Raw genomic sequence first — 16,133 nt, 5'->3', positions numbered from 1 at the left:
CATATTATTTAGCACCTACAGCATAACAGGAGGGCTCAGGACTGACAGAAAATGTGGGTACACACACACAGGGGCCTGATCCTGCCTGGATCAACAGAGGTTTGGACCATCTTCCACAACAGCTTCAAAGGAAAGTGAATCCCCCAAACAGCCACCCCCTTCAGTGTGGCAAGAGAGGCATCTTCTGCTGGGGTGGGTGTTAGTGATGAGCCCCAACACCTGCATTGGATCCAGTTTGATTTGGAATCAGGACCCACTACGGGTGAGATGCTTTTGGCCCGAGCAGCAACTCTGGGTGAGTCAACCCAGCAGCATCTCCCACCTCCCAGCCAAGTCAATGAGGAGCACTGTGAAACTGTGATTTTGGGGGCACAAAGATGCCAGACGAAGCCCTGACACCCCACAGGGCCAAGGGTCTCCCTGCTAAAGCCCCCAGACCACCGCAGCCCTGGAAACCCTCCTGGGGGCCGGGCCTGCTGGAGATCTTGTGCTGGTGTTTATATTTATTCTGCTCTTAGAAAAGAACAACTGAAATTGCAATTCTTAAACAAAACCAAATAACACATTGAAAACAAACAAACAAACAAACAAACAAAACGCACCACCATAGACTAGAGAGGCTGAGCACAGATTTAAAGCCCAGAGAAGGCAGAAGGATGGTCTTGCTTGTGTCTCGCTCGGCCGGAGGCTGGGAGCCACCGTGCTGAGCAGGGACAGGGATGGCAGGATTCGTCCCTCTTCCCCCTCGCCTGGACTTGGCGCCAGGCGACTTCGCTCAAACTTTTCTTCCCCCCACCCCGAGCACTGAGCTCTGCAATATCACTTCTCCTGGAAGCGAGACGCAGGAGGCATTTCGCCCTTACAAGCCAGGACTTGACTCAGTCACCGAAACGATGGCAAACTCCAGCTGGAAATCGGTTTTAAAATGTAACTAAAAGGAAGGCGGGGAGGCATTAAAAAAAAAAAAAAAAAAAAGGCAGAAGGGTCCCAATCGCGGCGGGTTTGGGCGCCGGCAGCGAGGGGCGATGCGAGCGGAGGGGCCGGTGCGGGGTCCCCGCGGGCGCTGCCTCCCCCTTGCCCGGCTGCGCGCCCCGGATGCCGCGGGGAGAGAGGGAGAAAAGGGAGGGGAGGGAGGGGGGGACAAAATAAAAAGGAGAAAAGTAAAAAAAAAAAATTAAAGAGAAAAATAAACCGAGAGGGAAGGCGAGAGGGGGAAGCAAAAGGCTGCGCACTGCCCCAGCCCCGCGCAGAGCCGGCCCCGGGCGGGGAGGGGGCTCTCCCGGCCAGCCTTTCCCTGCCGCTGCCCCGTTGGAAAGCGGCGCTGGGGCCGCGGCCGCTGCCCGGGCAGGGGCTCAGCGGGGCTCGGTCCGGCCCAGCTCCCCCGCCCGGGGCCCGCCGTCCCCCCCCCAGGGCTGCGCCGCGAGGGGAAAAAAAAAACAACAAACCACCAAAACAAAACAAAAATACCAACTCGAACGCGGGGCCGGGGTGAAGGGGCTGGAGCCGGGGCCGGGGCCCGCCCGCCCCGCACTCGCTCCCCCGGGGAAGGGGCGAGCGCATCCCCCGCCCGCCGCCCCCCGGTGCGCGCCGCGGGAAGGGGCAGCGGAGAACGGGGTGGGGGGAGGCAGGTCAGGAGCTGATTTTATCGTATTTAAACACCTTCCCCCCCCGTCCCCAACACGCACACCCCCCGCGGTAGGAAGGGAGAATCTCTCGGAACAGAACTCACCCAGCGGCAGGAAGTGTTTGGTGTCCATGGCTGGTGCTTAACTCATGCCAAGGGGCTCGGCGAGCGCGGCGGCGAAAACACACAGGCAGGGCGGGCGGAGGGGAGGGAAATCAGAGCGGGGGGGAGGGGGGGGGGGGGGAAAAAAAAAAAACACCCACGGTGGGGAGGAGGAGGAGGAGGAGGAGGAGGAGGCGGCGGCGGCGGGGAAGCTGCAGCCCCGCAGCGGCCCCGCACCGGCGGAGGCCGCGGAGTTGTGGCAAACTCCAACAATGTAACTCCGCTCGCTCGGGCTCCGCCGGGCGCGATCGGCTCCGCGCCGGGGCCCGCGCAGGGGGGAGCGGGAGCGCCGCGCCCGCCCCGCAGCGCCCGCCCGAGCCGAGCCGAGCCGAGCCGAGCAGCGCCGCCCCGCGCCCGGCCCCGCCGGCCCGCGGGGAGCGGAGACAGCCGGGTTGGTTGTGGGGTGGGCTGGTTGGCTTTTTTTTTTTCCCCTTTTTTTTTTCCGCTTTTTTTTTTGTTTTTTTCCCCCCTTTTTTTTTTTTTTTGCTGCCTTTTTTTTTTTTTGCCTTAAAGTGATGAGGAAAGGGGGAGAAAAATAATAAAAAAGAAGGGAGAGGAAGGGAAAATAAGGGGAAAGACGGGGGGAAAAAAGGAGAGGGGGAAAAGGAGATGAGAAAAAGAGAGGGGGAAAGGAAGGGAAAAGAGGAGAGCAAAGGGAGGAGAGGAAAGAAGAAGAGGGGAAAAGGAGAGGAAAATAGAGGAGGGAAAAAGAGAGGGGGGGGAAGGAGAGAAAAAAAGGAGAGGAAAAAAGAAAAGAGAAAAGAGAAAAAGGGGGGGAAGAGAGGAGGAAAAAGGAAAAAAAGAAAAAAAGGAGGAAAAAAGAAAAAAGGAGGTAAAGGAAAAAGGGGTAAAGGGGGAAGAAGGAGAGGGAAAAATAGAAGGGAAAAGAGAGGGAGAAAGAGGAAAAAAGAGAGGAAAAAAAGGGGGGGTGTAGTGCTGTAGTGGCAGCCTTGGGAAGGGGGAGAAGAGGGGTCTTCTCGAGTGATACTGAGCTATCTCAGCTGTCCCCAGCCCAGCGAGCCCCTCAGCCCTGTCCCCCGTCCCCGGGGTGTGTCACACGGCGGCCAGCGCTCAAAGCACGATTTATTTCATTTCCCATAAACGAGGCACAACAAATAACTCTCTGTGCGTGTGCGGTTCGTCTGCAAACTCTCACCTCCTCAGCGCTGCGGGTACCACCCCAGCAGCACCACTGGCTGCCTCCCAGAGCCCTGGCCCCCCCTCCCCGGCAGGCCTCCAGGTTTAATAAATGATACTCAGCCCTGTAAGAATGTGTATTAGTGACTTGATGGACCAAAGCGACTCCACTATGCACGAAGCATATTAAACATCGTATCGACCCTCACTCGCCGTGGCTGTAACATGCATAACAAGCAGGCTGGGTCCACGCTGCAGCTGCTCACGCACGGTGAGGAGCAACACAGTCACTCAGGGAGGCTGGAATGACACCAGGGGCAGCTGCTGGGGGGTTCTGCTGGCACAGGTAGCTCCCAGTGCAGAGCACAGCCCTCCTGCAGCGAGAGGGGTTGGGGGAAATCAGGGGTAGCTGGCAGAGTCAGGGCACCCATCACGTCCCAGACACTGGTGTGATGCCACCACCAGCCATCACCTCCCTGTGTGGCGGATCCGGCCTTATCTGCCCTGATTTATTCTTTAATTGGCAGAGCGTCTCTCGTGCCATAAATATTAGCAATCTATCACCTCCTCCTATAAAAGTGAAGCCTCTTATCTTCCATCGCCATATCCCTGTCTATCACCTGCGTGCTCTTATCGCTCTATCTCCTACCTGTCACTGGAGTATCAAAAGCCACACAGGAGAGGCTCTGGAAAGGCCCTAACACCTGGATTTCTCCTACAGCTCTTCTGTGAGCCTCTGCCAGGGGCAGACCCTGCCCTTCCTCTGGGGCAGACCCGTGTGCAGATGGTTGGATGAGGGGTACACAGCTGGCAACCCCCCAGGATCCTGATGCCTCTTCCCTGGCACAGCCAGGTGCGTTGCAATCCATCAAGCTTTAATTCCAGCCAGAAGAATAAAAATACCAAAAGAACCCATCTCACGTCAGGAAAGCGGCTGCAAACTGACACTCAGGCGGAGCTGCAGAAGTTAAAACAAAATAAAACATCTTGGATCCTTTTTATCCTCTGCTCCTGTAATTTCAGCATGTCCAAACAGATTTTGGTGTGTGTTTATAACTGGTAACTTCATTTGCTCCCGGGCTGGGACCTTAAATGCCAAGTTTCATCTCCAAGTCAGTTTTTAAGGCTGAGTTACATTAACTCCTGGGGGAGGAGGGAAAGAAAGGAAATACGTAAGGATATAAAAGAAAGTCGTGGGCTGTTAGAAAGAGCAGGTTCAAAGTCTCTAAGAGTGGGTCTGTGGGGCAAAAATCGTAGATCTCGTGGGTACCTGTGTATGAACTCTGACAGCACAAAGGTAGAAACCAGTTTCCTGATACACAACTAAAGCTCGTGTGTCTGATAAGGGAAAACACACCTGGGGGCAGAGTTGGGCCCTCACCTGCCTGTCCCACCCCTGCGCTCGAGTCGTGGGTGTCGGAACAGCCCAAGGCCTTTAAGGCCATGAGCGTGTCCACCACCAAACCCGGGTGCAGATCTGGCCCCAAACCCAGCATCCCAAAGCACACTCAGCTCGATGGCTGCAGCAGATATCAGGGTTATTACAGCCAGGGCTGAAAATCCACCTTTGTAGACTCCAACACATGAAATTACCATAACCAGGACATTTCACGCTCCTCTCCCATCAAGCTGTTTAGAGCAAATTAAATTTCTCCCTAACCAGCCTGTAACAGTTCGTGTTAGATGTGGATCTAAATGTTAATTGCAGTGACAATAACAGGTCTGATCCTGCAGTCCTTATTTGGGTAAAACCTCCCACAGAAGCCAAAGGAATTTTGCCCCAGAGAAGGCAGCTGGATACAGTCCCACATTTCCAGTCTCTTGAAGATGCCAGAAGGTAAGCCAGGATATTTCTGTGATGTTACAAACCTTCTCTTTCCCTTTCCCCTCCCATCCACCTCCCTTGAGCTCTTTAATGCGCTATTAATTTAATAAGCTGCCTAATGCTGTGCCCACCTTCAGCCTTGCACTTCCCAGCTGGGGACTTCAATTGTCATGGGGGTGATGGGGGGCACGTTAAGATAATTTTGGCAGGTCGTTGGCTTGTACATCTGCTTGATACAGGGGTGCTGGAAGGTCCTGCACTGTCTGGGAGAGCTGGCTTGGGAAACTTGGCTCTTGTTCTCTCCACCCTTGGGTGTTGCAAATACCCTTTAGCCTGGGATCTCAAGGAAGGCCGGCTGATACAATGGGATAATTTGGGGTGTGCCTGTCCTTGTCTGAGGAGCTTTCAGTCCCATCAATTTTATCTGACTTTGACAGATACATTGTGTTCATCACATCTTAGAGTCAATTGGGCAATTCTCCTTCCATCTCCACACTCCCATTCCATTGCCATCACATGTGCTCCAGACCTTTGGGGCAAAGGGATCCAGGTGTGTGTGGGGCCTCAGCAGGAAGCAGGCACTGAGATGTTTTGGGAGCTGAGATCTGAGACTGCATTCAGAACCAGCCACTTGGGCCCAGAAACTGGATTTGGAAATCCCAGCTTTTGTTATTTTTTTTCTAAGTGATTCCAGTTTATCTTGTGCATAACCCAGAATTATCTGATGGGACACAAAAGTAAAACCTGCTGGCCTTCCCCTACTCTTTTATGCCCTCCTGCACAGTTAGAGAAAAATCTGTTTTTCTCCCTGGCTACATTTTGGGCAGGTAAAAGAATGAATAAATACAAAACCTGAGTGAGAAAGAAGCTCATGTCTTATCTGGGCCTCATCTCCCCCTGCACAACGAGGGCAAAGCTGTGATGGGTGGACAGTGGTGCTGTGATGCAGGGTGGCTGTGGCCACTGGCCTGGGGCTCATGGCCACAGAGTCCCACCTCAAACAGGCAGTGTGGGATTCCAGTGATCTGGTTGCACAGGAGAGCTGAAAACCAAATCCAGCCAAGCAAAGAAACCTTCCACTCATGCACATTTTGTAGGACTTTCCTAGGCTTGTCCTTGAACTCTTTGGATGCTGCAGGACCAGGACCTGTCGGCCCCAGGAGACTTCCAGGCTGATGAAAGGTCCATCCACTGTGCAACTTTCTACCTGGGGTATCTGGTCTGCTGGTCTTTGGGACAGGACTTACCTCATGTTCTCCAGGGAGAGAGGAGTTCACATGTTGCTTTTCTTCCTGCCAGAAGGAAGAGTGGGAGAGAGACAGCAGGACTTTGGGGGACAGGTCAGAGATCCTTGAGTCTGGAAGCAGAGTCTTGCCAGGACTCTCAGCATCCATCAGACACATCCAAACCTTCCTTGAAAACCAAACCAGCTGCTGGGGGTGGGGTGGCCTTATTCCTTGGGGAGGCACTGCACACACAAACCAGCAAAACTAGAGGACAAGACATTTCTGTCAGTGCTGGAGATTAAACTGCTCCATTTTGTTCCCCAGCAGCATTTAACAGGCTGATGATGTTTGTTTATGAAGTGAGATGCTCGTGATTTATTTGATCTGCTGGAGCTGGAGAGCCACATTCCCACGCCAAGGACAGGCAGAGATGCTGCATTCACCCCTCTTTTGGGGACTGCTCAGATCAAATAATCCATTGCACAGGCAGCAGCCCTGTGCTGCACTTTCAGCTACTTCAGAACTGGACATTAAATGCATATTAGAGACCTCCAGACTCCAAGCCATGAAGTTGTATTTGTTCTTGGCTGTCTCTGCATATGGAACAAGTGTTAATAGCATGTTCAGGCACTTAAAACAGGTTTGGGGGAAAAGGTCTCTGGGCACATGGGCTCTTGTCTGGATCCAGCTTGAATAATCCTAAGGGAGGTTTCTTCCTCTCTTGTGCTTTTCTGGTGGATTGGGTTTAGCATGTCTCACCTGGTTTGCAGGGACAGTGGTTTAATTAACTGCTTTGCAAAACGAATGGAAAGTCTAGTTCTGCCTTTTATAACACCTGGAGATCTCTTCATTTCATCTCATCACCCAGGCCAGGGCCTGGCTGCCAAGGAAGGCAGCAAAGAAAGCATTAAGGGATGGAAGATGAAATGCAGCACATGAGCTACGAGATTTACAGCTCTTTGGGGGGAAAGCACGTGGAGTATCACCCATCCTGCAAGTGGGACACGAGCCAAATCCTCACCTGAGGTGAGCCAGCAGCACAGCAACCGAGTCTGTGCCCGGGCATCAGCTGAACCTCATCCCAGGCTGCTCCTCAGCCTCATGGCAGGGGCACCACCTGATTTACACCAGGGCTCAAGGACGTGACTCAGTCACTTACAGCTTCTCTGCTGGCCTTCTGCTGGTCCCTGCATACAAAACACTTTGCAAATGAAGTGTGAAGATAATATGCTTTATCATAGGCATTTATTACCGATGATTGTTGTATAAATCTCCCTCCATTCACATACATATACATAAGGTGTATATAAATATGCAGTATCCGGCAGTACCCAGAGCCTTTTTGATGATGTCAATGTAGCCCCCATAAAGATAGTGGGAAATGATTCATAATATTTATATGACAGACATGATATGAACTGTAATAGCCTGTTGGGATCGAGAATATCCATAGGTCTCTGTCAGCCACAAATGTGATTTAAATATTATATATGTGGCAACTGTAGCATTAGTAATATGATAGCTGTTATTGATAGTGGTCATAAAATGCAGTAGTTTTGCACTGAAGAATGTGAAAAATAATCTAGTGGTTTTCCTAATGGTCTTCCCAGCAATGTACTGAAAGGAAGTGTACTTTCAATGCCTCCTTCTTTTCAATGCCTCCTCCTCTCCTTCCCCCACCCCAAATTACCATCACGTTCTATCAGATTACTGCCAGGGCCATATTTTACTCTGCTGATGTCAGGTTGTGGCATCTCATCCCCCTGGGGCTGTCTGGGAGGCTGGGGAGGGCAAGGGGTCTCTGCAAAGCCTGTGTGTGCTGGAAGCATCGTGCTGGTCTTCCTCTGACTACCCCGAGCAGGAGGGCAAGGAGCAGCTCAAGAGGGACTCAGGGGAGTGGTGCCACGCTGGGTGTGAAGGTGAGGTGTTTATCCATCAGGCTGGGCAATGGCAAATGGTTCTCAACCAGCATAAATCAGCACAGCCCTGCAAGAACAACACAGTCACATGGATTTATGCTCACTAGGCTTCCCAAGGGGAAATCTGGCACTCAGAAGTGGGAGTTGGGGTACCTGAATCCTCTTCCTTTCCCTTCCATGCCCAAAGCCTGCCCCAGCAGGGCTGCTGCTGGAGAATAGGAGCATCACTTGCTTCCCAGCTCCAGTGCACAGCAGTGGGAGGATGGATGGAGATAAAGACACTTTTGAACCTCCACGTGCACCAGCCAGGACCTACCTGGGCTAGAACACAGGAAAGCTGTGAGAGACACCACTGACCCCAAGGTATTTGCTACATGGCCATCACACACCTCCTCAAAAGGCTCCTCAGAGCACAGCACAGAGGCTGGTGGGAGCTGAGGGACCCCCATCCTCAAAATCAGCCTCCCAACTGAGCAAAGGCAACATCCTTCCATCACTACCAAAGCAGGAAAGGTCCCTTCCCTTCTGGGTGCCAGTTTGCCTTCATCTCCCCACCTCTGTCCCAAGAGCAACTGAGAGGGGAGAAGCTCCCCAGTCCACAATAAAAAAAAGTGACTGCTACAGCCATAAATGACCCCAATCCCTGTTTTTCCCCCATTAGCAGAACCAAGAAAGCACAAGATTTACCTGGGGGGGGAGCCCAGCTCAGGGTGCTTGGATCCAACAGCCTGGTCTCACCCAGCAGGATCTGTAAGGGGATTGGGGAAGCACAGATCACACCCAGCACTGATGTCTGATGTCCATCCAGCATCACTTTCCTGCAGCCAGGGAGCTGCTTTTAAAGGCAGCCATCTAACAGGGATCAGGTGTTGCTTAAAGAGCTCAGGAGTTAACTCAGGACGCTGCACCTGCTGGTGTCAGGGGGGAAGGAGCAGCCTGGGAGGCAGGTATTGGGATGCTGGCTACATCCTTCCACTTCACAGAGAATAAATCAAGGAAATGATATGTGCTCCAAACAAACCAGACCGCAGGGCGAAGCATTGATCAGCTCCCTTGTGTGTAGCCTTAAAAAATAAATTAATTAGAGTTCTGTTAGCGGGTCTTTGCAGAGGGACCCACGTGTGCTCTGATCAGGGCCTGCCTTGCTCTGCACTAACGAGGGGTAGGAGGCTGCAGGGGCTGCCCTCTCGCACTGCTCTCCTAAGGGATTTCATTCCCCAGGATTACATTTTAATATTTTAAAGCTAACAGGACACACACATTTCAGTTTAATCCAAAGCACCCGGCTCTCTCTCGGTGGACAGGCCTGGGATCAAGGAAGAGAGGAGCAGTTTGTGCACAAATGGATGAAACTGGAGCAAGAAGGGGGTGCACGTGGATTTTCCCCAAAAAAGCAGGGGGGAACAGCAACCCACCCTCTCCATCAGCATCAGAGCCCTGTGTCCTGGCCTCCCCTCTGGCTGATGTCTTCCCATGCATGTCTAAATTTGACAATGCAGTCCACTTTATAAAAGAAAGCAAAAATATATTTGAAAGTAAGAGTCCAGGTGTAATTTAATGACAGTTTTCTACATCATTTGCATTGCAAGGGACCTGATCTTCCTCTTCCCCACCCCGGTGAGAGCCAGGCATTGCTCCAGGGGAAACCATGGGCTTATTTCTGCTGTCGTTTACCCGAACATAAATCAGGAATTTACTAAGTTGAAATAAGTGGAACTGCACCAGTGTAAAACCAGTGTGAGATCAGAGTTACAGTGCTATAAAAGCAGTGTGAGGTTAGAATCAGCCTCCATGCATTACGGAGATGGTTTGAGGAAAGCCTGGGGAAATTAGTAATATTGAAATGGGGAACAAAAAAGGGGGGGGAAAAAAGGCATGTGATTTCCTGATGATTTGGAAAATCAAATCCTCAGGGCCAGCACTCATATTCCTTCCTCCCACTGCCATGCCTGTACTGGGGAGTACTTCTGCCAGAACAGCCTTTCTGTATTATTTCTCTTCTGGGTGACGCAGCTGTGAGAGACTCGGTATGGAGATGCTGTATAAAAATAAATTGAATCGAATTAGGGAAACAACTAAAGTAATTTCTTCTCTGTCCTCACATTAATCCATTTAAGTTGATTCTTTGGATGCTCCAAAGGGGATTTGCATTACCATCCTGTCAACATCCACAGTCCCTTCCTCTCGGCTCAAACAAGCCTCGGCACCTCCTAATTCGATGTCTTTTTATTATTCTCCCCCTCTGCCTGCCCCTGCATGGAGACTTCAAGGAGATTTTTCCGGGGTGATTGGCTTCTCTGGCAGGTTGGATTAAGCTGCGATTTGCTCTCAATTGCAACGAGCACCAATGTTTTAATGAGATTCTGTTTTGAGGGGGGGGACATGAATTAAGGGAAGGGAAAACAAATACCATCTTGTAAATGAAATAATGATGCGTAAGGCCTGAAATATAATGAGGAGCATATCAGTGGCAATCAGGGTTGTTAATGGAGCCTGTGCATTGATATGTGCTCGGAGGCAGTCACAGCAATTCTGGCGTCACGGACACGGTGGAGGCTGGGACAACATCCCCATCCAGCACGGATTTCTGCTGCCCTAAAATTATACGTTGTGTTTCCAAGAGGATGGATTCCAGAAAGTCCCAGGGCCCGGGCTGTAAGTAGGTCAGGCTAGATGTTCATCGCCACGGTCTCATATGGCCTCGCAGTCTCTGTGCCCTGCGGCGAGGATGCAGAGCAAGCAGTAAATAGCACACGGCCGGGGGAGAAAGGCTCCATCCCCTGCCAGGCTCGGCAAAGGGGACCTGGAAAAGGCTGTGGAGACACCCCAGGGCTGCTTCCCGTGGTGCCCCAGATACTGGTGTACCCCTCAGCCCAGTGAGGGATATCTTGGGGGTGGCTCTGGTCCATCCCTGCTTCCTTCCCGCTGAGCCTGTCGAAGTACACTCCTGTATTCCCACAAACAAGCCAAGGAGCTGCCTTTGCAAAATCTTCCCTGCATTATCCCAGGAAAATCACCGTCACTGCCACAGGGTGTAAGTAATTCATCCCTTGACAGTGGTGGTGAGTTCTGCTCACCTGAGCTCAGGGACAGTTCTGCAGCACCAGCCACCCTTCATGTCTCATGAAGGGAGAGGCTGGGGGCACTGCTGATATTTTTCCTCTTCTGTGGCGGTAAAAAAGCACAAAATTTGTCATGAAAAGGTGGGAAACCCCAAAATCACACTCAGACTGGGACAGTCCCCAAGGTAGGAGGTCTTGAACTTGGCTCTCTCTCACTGCTCCGAGCCCTGACCACTGCACCGTGCAATCTCCTCTCTCCTCCTCCTCCAGAGTCCATGAGGGCCTCTCTGCTGAAACTTCAATTTCAGCTCTTTGGAATTTCCCTGCAAAAAAAGAAACTCCACCAGAAAATTCCCTCTTGGCTCTGTTGCACACCAAGAGGTGCAGACACGGGGGGTTGTGGTTGCAGAGCCCACGTGACGTCCAGTGAGCAGGTCCAGCTCACCCCATGCCTCCTCTCATCCTGCCTGTACAGCCCCTTTCCTTTAACACCTCCAAAGGTACCACAACTTGCTTTGGAAGAGGGATGCCTGGCCCCTCCGCTGCTCTGGTGCCTCCCTCTCCCAGCACTGTGATTTCCAGGATGTGTCCCGGGATTCAGATTGCCAGCTGCTGACACTGCACGTTTCGGCAAGAGAGACGCCTCGCACGGATTTCCAGTGTAAATCGTGGGACAATCCAACATAAACATTTCGAAAGAGATGGCAGAGGGGGGGATGAGGAGAAGCTTTGGAGGAGGGGGAAGATCCTGCTGCCATTTACGCGATGGGAAATCGGACGTCACTTCCCAGCCTGAAGTGACCTTGGCTGATTCCCCCACAGTCACTCGGCTTTTGTGGCAGCATCACTGGGAGCTGGATCCGACCCCTGAGGTCTTGCTTAGCAAGCAAGGTTGGAATTCCAAGAGTCTTTTCCTGAAATATTTTGAAATGTATTGGTTTCCTCTTCCAGCCCCCAGTGCTGACCCCGGTTCCCAGGGGACCCGCAGGGGTCTGCTCCACAAACACGATAAATCCAAGCTCAGGCTCAGCCTCAGTGTGTTTGGCACAGCCTGGGAATGAAATGTCGTGGCCATGGATGAGGGATGCAGGTAACATGTTCCCTTGGCTCCTTGGGAACACCTGGGTTTGATGTTGCTCCAAGCAGTTTTCGATCCTGATGTTGAGCACGTAACAGAAACACAATTTGTGGTCCACCATGCTCTAGGAAATATCATCCTAAAGAAATTCCAAAAACACCTCCCAAAGGTAGTTCTGTGCATAGAGGGTCCTGCTGCCTGGTGGAACAGGAATCCTCCACTTACAGGACCCAGCTCAGCATCAGCCATGGGAGATCTGCTCGAGGCAGGAGCGACTGGCCTGTCCTCACTCCTGCCACTGAGGATTTTCAGCAGTGATAGGGAATGGTAGGCAATGACCAGGACAGTTTTATTTCCCGTGACTGCTTTTCCTCAAGGATCAATGGCTCCAGGGTTTTTTTGCCAGATGAACCCTGGTTAAGTATATCTTGGCTTTAAGTGGCTCACTCGAGGTTGAGGACTGGCTCATGCTCAGTGTCTCAGCAGGCAATGAGTTTGAAGCTGGGTTAGAGGTGGTTCTGGGCTTTGTATCGCTCCTGAGTGGGCTGGGCCTAAAAACTTACTTTTGGCATTCAGAGGATGTGATCATTCCCTAATACAGCCTAAATAACCTTCCCTGCATGGAAAGCAAGACTCAACAGGGTGCCAGCCCCGAGGGTACCAGTCCTGGGGGCAGCAGTCCCATGGGTTCCAGTCCCAGGGTACCACATGCCCTGCTCCAGGGCAGGGATTCATCCTCCAGCACTGGCAGATGTCCAGCCTTCAATGGGAGGCAAGCACAGTCCTGCTGCTCCAGGCTACATTGCACTCCCAAATAATCCCTGGTTTTGCACCCACTTCTCAGTTTTATCCAGCATTTTGTTAGTGCTCGATTTTCTCCATCAAGTGCTACAGCATCAGCAGGGAGATGGCAGAAGCCAGCAGAAAAAATGGGGAGAAAGGTGGGAAAACCCATCTGCATGCACAGCCAGCCCCTCATGGGCAAGGGGCTGCTCTGGTCCCTGCCCCTGCCCCTGCCCTGCCAACCCCCCCCCAGGGCAATTGGCAGAGCTCGGAGCCCCTCATTGCATCCATGGGCACCTGCCCCGTTATCACCAGGGCTCCACAACAGGAACATTTGAACCTCTTTAATTTTCAGTCCTGTCCAGTTTTTAATAACCTGATGAGTGTGCAGCTGGAGTCTGACGTGGCCAAACCAGGGTAATTGGAGATGCCGGGTTTGCTGCGGAACCAAAATGCAAAATAAAACATTATTACAAATAATACATTATTACAAATAATAGTATGTTTGTGAGCTGCACCATGTAGGAGCTCAGTGTTGGGGTTGTTGCTTTGCTACAGAGCTCTCTCCTGCTAAATCTTTCCTGATATTAAAGCTGGCTCGATAGGGTCCTGATCCCTGGTTGAAACATCAATATTACTAATAAATAGAAATAACAAGTGAGGTAAAGGGCCAGACCAGCCTGACCTGCTTTATGAATTAATGTAGTGAAAACTGGCCCTTTTCCTGCAGTCTTTATATACTACAGGCACACATATGAACATCGTACACGTTTATTGGACATTGGAGCATTGGAATAAAGCTGGAGCCATGCTGTAACCTAATTACTGACTTGCTACGGTGTGCCAGGGAAAAAGTGGGAAATACCCATTGCATAGTCCCCTTTGGCTTTCAGAAATGCTATTTTCCTCACCGGGCGGATGAAACCGTCTCTCCCAGCCAGGATTTTCCTCAGTGGGGATCCCCTCAGGCCCCAGAGAGCCAAGAGGGATTTCTGTGTGATCCCGAGCTTCTGGTTTGGGGGGGGATTTTAGCCGAGCTGGAGTTTGCAGTCCCCTGCGGGGTGCTGGAGTCTTACGGCAAGGACACGTTGGGTTTGGAGCTGGGGCATGGGGGGGCTGGCTGCCAACGGGAGATGGGCAATCTGACCCCTCCACCCTGAGCGTGAGCGTGTTCTCCGTGCCTGTGCCGGTGGCTATATATATCCATATATCCATATATCTCCCAGTCTATATATACACACACGCATATGTGGCGAGAGAGAGGTGGTGTGTTCACCCGTAGCTCTGCCCCGTGATTTCTGCATCCTGGGCGATTATTATCGGGAGGTGTGAAGCAGACGTGACCGTGCTTTGCTGCGCAATGCGATCCCACCGTCACGGTAATGTTATATCCAGGCACGGCGGGCTGGATCCGGCTCCCGGGAATGCCGGCCCGCCGCGCTCACTGCCAGCAATGCCACGCCGGCTTTACACCCCGTAACAGCAATCTGGGCCCGGCCCTTCCCTCCCAGACAGAGACGCCGCGTTGTGTCCATAATTTATAAGCTATTCAAAATTTATCGCTGAGAACAAACTCCGACTACAGGAGGGTTTTAAATCCTTGTTAAGTATTAAAGTGGAAATAGCCGTGCCAACGCGGCGCTGGCGGGCGGCGGGGACGGGGAGCATCCTCCCTGCCCTGTGCCCCCCCGGTGTAGGGCTCAGGCTATCTTTCTATCCCCTTATTTCTCCTTTTTCCCCTCTTTGTGCTGCCCCTCCGTCGCTGTGGTTTCTCCAGCCGCGGGAGCCCCCGGGTCAGGGGTAGGTCGGGGGCTGGCCATGCCCCCCTCTGCTGCCCCCAGCCCCCTCCCTGGGGGGACCCTTGGCTTTGCCACGGGGGGCCCAGGCCACGCTGGCGAGGGGCTGACAGAGCCATACAACCACTTGTCACCCCGGCGGTGACGAATCGGCCCCGGCTGACAAGAACGGATGGAGCCGTTTCAAGGGCTGGCGTGGGGGGGTGAGAGCTGGGCCAGGTTGGGGCTCTGGGTGAGGGGGGATGCAGGAGAGGTGCTGGAGGTGGACGGTGAGGTGGGACTCAGGTGGCTGAGCCAGGGCAGCCCCACGCTGGGGATGGCGTTTGGGGTCTGGGCCGGGGCAAATTTAATAAGTCCTACGGCGGCCTCCTCCCAGAGCTTGGCTTAATGGGATGCCAGAGACGACAGGGTTGCCTCGATCTGCTCATTCCCTGGGCCTGGGGAACCATCCATCTTGTTCTAACCCTATTTTAAAAAAATATAAAAGGAAAGAAAAGGAGGGGGTGGGGGAGAAAGAAAAATGATAAATCTGTTCAGGGCTTTTGTTTGCCTGCGATTCCTGTAAAGGACAAAAAAATGAAATAAAAGCCAGGCCCATTTTTTCCCCGCTTGGTGTTGCCATGGGATAGAAAGCCCCCCATTCTCAAGAGTGCAGTGCCTTTGGGGAGGGGAAAAAACCCTCATTAACGTTATGAGTTGCATCTGTTCCCTGGGTCTGGGTCACTTCCAGCCCGCCAGCTTTCCCTCGCCTGCCTCCCCCACCCCCGCACATTCCCATTGCTAATTTATTTGGATATCCATGGCCTCAGAAATCAAAGGGGAGATCCTCACTCCCAGCTTGGGCTCTGAGACAATGACCACCACACTGAGAGTATCCTGGCTCTGAGAGCATCCTGGCTTGGGGAACATCCCAGCTCAGGGAGCATCTTGGAGTGAGATGCCTTCTCATCCCTCTGGAAAACAGAAATAAATAATCCCGGGTCACCACCACAAGAGACAGGGAAGGGAATTCCCGCTTAGATGATGCCGTGGGCAGGAGGGGTTTGGAGCAGCACTGCAGGATATTGATCCTCCACTCTTCCTTCTGCTGGAACCTCTGATCTGCCAGGCCTGAGCCCTTAAGGAACTGAATGAACAAACCTCCCTTTCCTGCTCCTGCTTGGCTCTCTGGCTCTTCCCCTGCTCAGGGAATGCATGTGATCAGGACCCAGCACTATTTACCACATCTAGGAGGGTGAGGAGGCGTAAAAAAAGATCTTTGATGTAATGCACTGTCATAAAAACATGTCTGTACAGTAGAGCAGAGGCTCTCCAGGACTCAGCAGGATGAGGGAATTGGCTTGATATTTCCAATGGCATGTGATAAAGAAGGTGCCTGCCATTGCCCATGTTGGAGCTGCAAGGTAAAGCACAGGAGCTGGTGCAGGGCTGGGAGCCATAAAGCAAAGAGCTTCACAGTGAGAGACAAAACAGCCAGAACCAGTGTGGGGAGAGGAGGATTTTCTTACCCGGCCGTGGCTC

The 16,133-nt window shown here is 52.4% G+C and overlaps 1 protein-coding gene across 1 annotated transcript in view; it reads right to left on the bottom strand.

Moving 5' to 3' along the window:
* Positions 1 to 1,977, bottom strand: part of RXRA (retinoid X receptor alpha) — a 106,094-nt gene extending 104,117 nt beyond the window's left edge. Inside the window, exon 1 of the mRNA XM_027687500.1 lies at positions 1,730 to 1,977. Coding sequence (XP_027543301.1) covers positions 1,730 to 1,757 — 28 coding nt within the window. The 5' untranslated portion in view covers positions 1,758 to 1,977. The remainder of the gene's footprint in view (positions 1 to 1,729) is intronic.
* Positions 1,978 to 16,133: the final 14,156 nt, after the last annotated feature.

Source organism: Neopelma chrysocephalum, unplaced genomic scaffold (assembly GCF_003984885.1).
Source record: "Neopelma chrysocephalum unplaced genomic scaffold, ASM398488v2 Primary Assembly neopelma1_74, whole genome shotgun sequence".
Classification (NCBI taxonomy): Eukaryota; Metazoa; Chordata; class Aves; order Passeriformes; family Pipridae; genus Neopelma; species Neopelma chrysocephalum.
This window is presented reverse-complemented; position numbering and strand designations above follow the sequence as displayed.